The sequence below is a fragment of the Chenopodium quinoa genome, unplaced genomic scaffold (assembly GCF_001683475.1).
Source record: "Chenopodium quinoa cultivar QQ74 unplaced genomic scaffold, ASM168347v1, whole genome shotgun sequence".
NCBI lineage: Eukaryota > Viridiplantae > Streptophyta > Magnoliopsida > Caryophyllales > Amaranthaceae > Chenopodium > Chenopodium quinoa.
This window is the reverse complement of record NW_018745666.1, coordinates 429,626-434,982: the sequence shown is the minus strand read 5'-3', so window position 1 is coordinate 434,982 and position 5,357 is coordinate 429,626. Positions and strand designations below refer to the sequence as shown.

Sequence of the window (5,357 nt, the reverse complement as noted above, 5' to 3'; positions counted from 1 at the left end):
TTATATCTCCAGGAATGGGAATACGGGGAGTCCGCGTTTCAATTTCTCTTAAATACCCCACTAAGTAACCGTTAAACACACGACCTTGCGATTAAACTGCCCATTATCCGTCCAACTTCCACCATCATCCGCCTTAACCGTTGTTATCTCATTAATTACGGTTTAAATTCAAATTTTTGGATTAATTAAATCATTTACTTCCCTCCTTTTCTGAATTAAATCAAACCCGACCCGTCATCCTTCCAAATCGGGTCTGGGGGGCAAGTTGTTTGGGTCCAATTTAGTCCAATTGGGCCTAGGCATTAAATGATCCAATTAAAAGCCCAAGGTCAAGGTTCAACTCTCCAATTGTGCTAAAGTCAAAGGTCAGCCCTCAAAGCAAGCCAATTGGGCTAAGGCCCAACCTCTCCATGTATGAAGAGGTATAAAAGCCATCAATATTCATACATTCATGCATATATTCATAGATTCATATATTCTCATATACTAAAATAAAGCCTCAAGCAACAAATTCTCTTGCATAGTGTTCTTTTTCTACACATTGTACTGACTTTAGCATCGGAGGGGCCTTCCTCGGCAACACCCCCGAGGCTAGTTTACGTGTGTTTACTGTGCAGGAAACCTTCGGCCCAACATAACTTGGACCGAATCCAGTCTTCTCCGTTTCAGCTGACCTTCGGCAAGGTCCCATTGTTTTCACCCGAAACACTAGGTATATTTTGTTTCCTTATCTTATTAATTTCCTAACGTAATTAGGTTTAATCCTGTAAAACTCTATATATATTAATCAATATTACACTCATGGAAATTTTTTTCCCATAATTTAACATACCAGGAAAAATAAATAAAAATAAAACCTAAAAAAAACATCGTGATAATTCCCAATAATGGGTGACTTCTCATATTGCCAAGACTGCAAGAAGAGCACCGAAGTGGTGTTTGACCACGCAGCCGGAGACACCGTCTGCGTCGAGTGTGGCCTCGTTTTGGAGTCTCATTCCATTGACGAAACCTCTGAATGGCGGACTTTTGCTAATGAAGGCCAAGACAATGACCCAGTCCGAGTTGGTGGGCCCACTAACCCATTACTTGCCGACGGTGGGCTTTCAACCGTTATTTCTAAGCCCAATGGGTCGTCCGGTGACTTCTTGACCTCCTCTTTGGGCCGGTGGCAGGCCCGTGGGTCTAACCCTGATCGTAATCTTATTCAAGCTTTTAAGTCTATTGCTACCATGGCTGACAGGTGTTGAACCCTTTTATCTATTTTGGGTTTGATTTTGTTGTTGGTTGTTTTTGATTTATTTGAGTTGAATTATGTGAATTAGGAAGAGATATATATATTATGTTGAATTATGTGATTAATTTGAGTTGAATTATGTGAATTTTTTTTTGGGTAATTGGTTAAATTTTGTGAGTTTAATTTGATTAATATTTTTTTCTAAATGGGGATTCCATTGTGTTATATTGATGATTGGTTTCTTGGCAAATTGCTGATTATTTTCTTGGGTTTTTAGTTGTGTAATTGTGTTTAGTTGAATTACGGAACATTTTATATTCTTTTTAATCAATTGGAGATGAGGGTGTCTGTGTGTGTGATTTTATAAGTGATTTGATACCTAAGGAATTGTCGAATCGAATCGAGTGATGCCCGTATTGCTTATTACTTTGATAATGATATTTTGTGGCTATGGGTTTTTGGATATGTAGTGGATTGATTTTAGGGTTTTGGTTGACATTATGAATTACAAATTCAGTTGTGTTCTAGATTGTAGATTGGATAAATTGTCATTCAGGGCTTAAGCTGTTGTGATTGATCCTATGTACATTTCGATACCCCTGTATTGTATCGATGGGGTAGTTCGTGTTGTATATAGTTGATACAGGCATAGTGGGTGTTTATGTGTAATGAATTTATGATCTACTGTAATAGCTTTCGCTTAAAGAACTGAACACACAATAAGCTTGTTTAAAATTTATCAAACCTAGCACATTTATTATATCTTGGTATTTTAATATTTAGCTAGGAATGACCAAGAAATAACTAACTCAGCAACTTTCTTGTTGCAGGTTGGGTCTTGTTTCGACCATCAAGGTTAGCTAAACTGCTCCATTGTGCTGCTTTAGGTTTTTATTTTAGATTCGCTTGCGTGATTGCATTCCATTATGCTATGACTCTATGAGTTATTGTCTGATATCAATGTCATCAGTGGCATATTAACTAATACCCTCATAGATTTCTGTTCTTTTTACTAGTCTAGCCACATAGGAAACTGGAAAGGGATAAGGTGAATATCAGTTATATATGATTCCGGAGGTGGCTTGTGTAGCCTGTTTGGGAGAGTCATCCTTGGCATATTGATCTATCTTCCATAGCTTTAGCCCTTTACTGTGTTACTAATATGCTCACTTGTTTATAAAGGAACAAGCTTAATATGAAAGTAGGGTGTATCAGCCAATTCCATGATGAATTTAGCAATTTATTAGTATATCCACATGGGAAAAGTAAAGTCCCAATTCAATTTTGTGAACCTTACAGCTTTTAATGCTTTGATCTGCCTTTTTTGCTGGATGTAATCTTTAATGAAGTTGGTAAGATGAAAGTTAATGACTGGATTTTTATCATGATTACATGATAAGTTAGCATCATTTTGATTTTTTGAGGCATGTATATATATAGGCTTCTTTTTGCATGTTGCAGTAATCTATATCCTGAGTTCCTGACTACTGGGTTTTGGAAAACTTTGTAATATCTGATTCTGTCACCATTTTATCATTTGTTTGTCAAACTGGCAAATTCTCTTCTGTTTTGAATGTACAATAACTCATTTGTGCAAAGAATTATCTTAGAATTGACCGTTATCATCCAGGATCGAGCTAATGAGATATATAAGAAGGTTGAAGACCAGAAACCTCTTAGAGGAAGGAATCAAGAAGCAATTTTGGCTGCTTGTCTCTATATTGCTTGTCGACAAGAAGACAAACCCAGAACTGTAAAAGGTAAGAGTAAGACTAAGAATACTATTCACCTGATTTGTTCTGCCTGTAACTAAGTCCTAACTACACAAACACCAGAGATATGCTCGGTTGCTAGGGATACTACAAAGAAGGAGATTGGCCGTGCAAAAGAGTTTATTGTCAAGCAACTAGAGGGAGAGATGGGTCAGTCAGTGGAAATGGGCGCTATTCATGCAGGAGATTTCTTGGTTTGTCTACGAAAGAATAATTCATACATTGTGGCCTTCTAGGCATACTGCTTTAGTTGTGATCATTGGTCTAAGGTGTGCCTTTTTGTTAATATCTTGCTTTCATGATTGTAGAGGCGTTTTTGTTCGCATTTAGGCATGGAAAAGCAAACTGTAAAAGCTGCCCGAGAAGCTGTACAGAAATCTGAAGAGTTTGATGTGAGGTAGTGTTCTGCCACTCATAAACTGCTGCATTGAATTGATTGAAATAGCTAATATAGAAACTTTTTGAATAATTGTTTTGCATTACATTTGTGGAATATTACTTCTAACTTCTATTTGGAAATCTTGATCGTTCAATATTGTTGAGCTATGTTACTAAGACTAATACCTTAAGTACCCTTCTTGGATCATCGCAGCACGTGGACAATTGAACACTTCATTTAAGACTGAAAATCTGGAAAATTTAGGAAATACTACGTAGTAAGTTTGACACTTGGACACGTGCCTTTGTCCAAAAGAGTTATCACTTCTGGGTAAAATAATTGTTGAGCTAGGTTCTAGGTAGAGCCACAAGCCCATAGAACACCTGAGCACATTTGCTATAGGCATTAATGAATTCCTATGAAAAAATTCACCTGTTTGAGCTATGAGAAAAATTTCGACCTGTGAAAAATTAGTTAACTCATGGCTTGAAATTTCTTTTTCTGCAGGAGGAGCCCGATTTCTATTGCTGCGGCTATTATTTATATTATTACCCAACTATCTGTCGATAAGAAACCACTCAAGGGTAAGCTTACTGCTATATGCTCCTCCTATAAGTCTCTTAACTGCAAAGAACGATATTGATTCAATTTTTGAAATGTGACAGATATATCTCTTGCTACCGGGGTAGCTGAGGGCACAATAAGGAATTCTTACAAGGACCTTTATCCCCATATTTCGAAGATAATACCAAGATGGTATGCCAAGGAAGAGGACCTTAGAAATTTATGCAATCCTTGAGAACCATCTCAGGTTATAGAAGAAACTTTAAGAACTTGTTAGCTAATGGTAGTGTAGAAGCAAGACATTTGTTTAAGGTGATTCATTGACCTTATCATCTCTTTTAGCTGGGTGGTTGCTGGTTAGGTTAATAGGTCTTGTTCATTTGTATTATATTTGATGTCCGGTTCTTCCGCTGTTTACTCTTTAGTTGACAGGTAGTCGTAGCGTTGTTTCAGCACACACCATAGTGTTTTGAATTACTTTCAGAATTCAGATGCTGCTCTCTTCTGATTGATTCACCCTTTTCCCATTCTGTTATTGTCCGCATTGTATAGAAGAGGAATATTGAATAAGAGAGAACTGAGGGCCAATTCTTTATGGCCCCTTGGCTGTTCATTCAAAGGGAAAATTCATACGAAAAACGAGAGGATGTTTAACAGTTCCTCCTAGTCGCTGCGATTTGGTAAACCAACTTCAGTCACACAGAAAATGTTTAGTAGTTTCATACTTTGATCTATATTACTAAATTGAATTTTATATTTTTCAGCTTTAATAACTCCAAACAAACAATGACAAAAGGAAATGTTACAATATTAAGAACAAAAATAGGCTGGATGATATTAGATAAAGTATGTGATTAAGAAGAAAGGGATTAGCTACTCAACTTCCCCTTATTATTTTAGAAAGGAGACAAAAGGCGTGAGTTAAATCCTATTTTTATTTTCCTAAAATGCATTGATTGATGAGTCGATATTATTCGAAGTATTATTTTACTATTTATTAATAATAGAGTTGGCGTGACTTTTATCATACTTATCAAGCAACTTGAAAGATATTTAAGAGGGTGCAGATGAGTATGTTTTTACCATTAAAATCAAATATATTTCAAGAATATATTGCAGAGAAAAAGGGGTGAACGGAAATAATACAAACAGTTTATTGTATAAAATAAAATACGAGTATAATCCTTCATATCTCTGAAAACAAAATTTCTTTATTAATACTAACACATACACAAAATCAGAAACCATCAAAATCAAGATATATAAATGAGGGCTTTAGGCTGGGGATGAGTGGGAGAAAGCAGTCCAATCTTTTCATTCCCATGTAGTGTATTATAGAACTGACAAAAGTTGACCCGACTCGGCCCGAGTACGTGAGACCCAAACCCGAACATGAACTGACCTG

General features: G+C 36.4%; 1 protein-coding gene across 1 annotated transcript; it reads left to right on the top strand.

The window, feature by feature from the left end:
• The first annotated feature begins 821 nt into the window (after nucleotides 1-821).
• LOC110717174 (transcription initiation factor IIB-2-like) lies at nucleotides 822-4,562 on the top strand. The gene is made up of 7 exons (XM_021895817.1): nucleotides 822-1,243; nucleotides 2,068-2,092; nucleotides 2,868-2,997; nucleotides 3,073-3,203; nucleotides 3,318-3,406; nucleotides 3,896-3,972; nucleotides 4,054-4,562. The coding sequence occupies exons 1-7, from the start codon at nucleotides 888-890 to the stop codon at nucleotides 4,185-4,187; spliced, it is 942 nt and encodes a 313-aa protein (XP_021751509.1). The 5' UTR covers nucleotides 822-887; the 3' UTR covers nucleotides 4,188-4,562.
• Nucleotides 4,563-5,357: the final 795 nt, after the last annotated feature.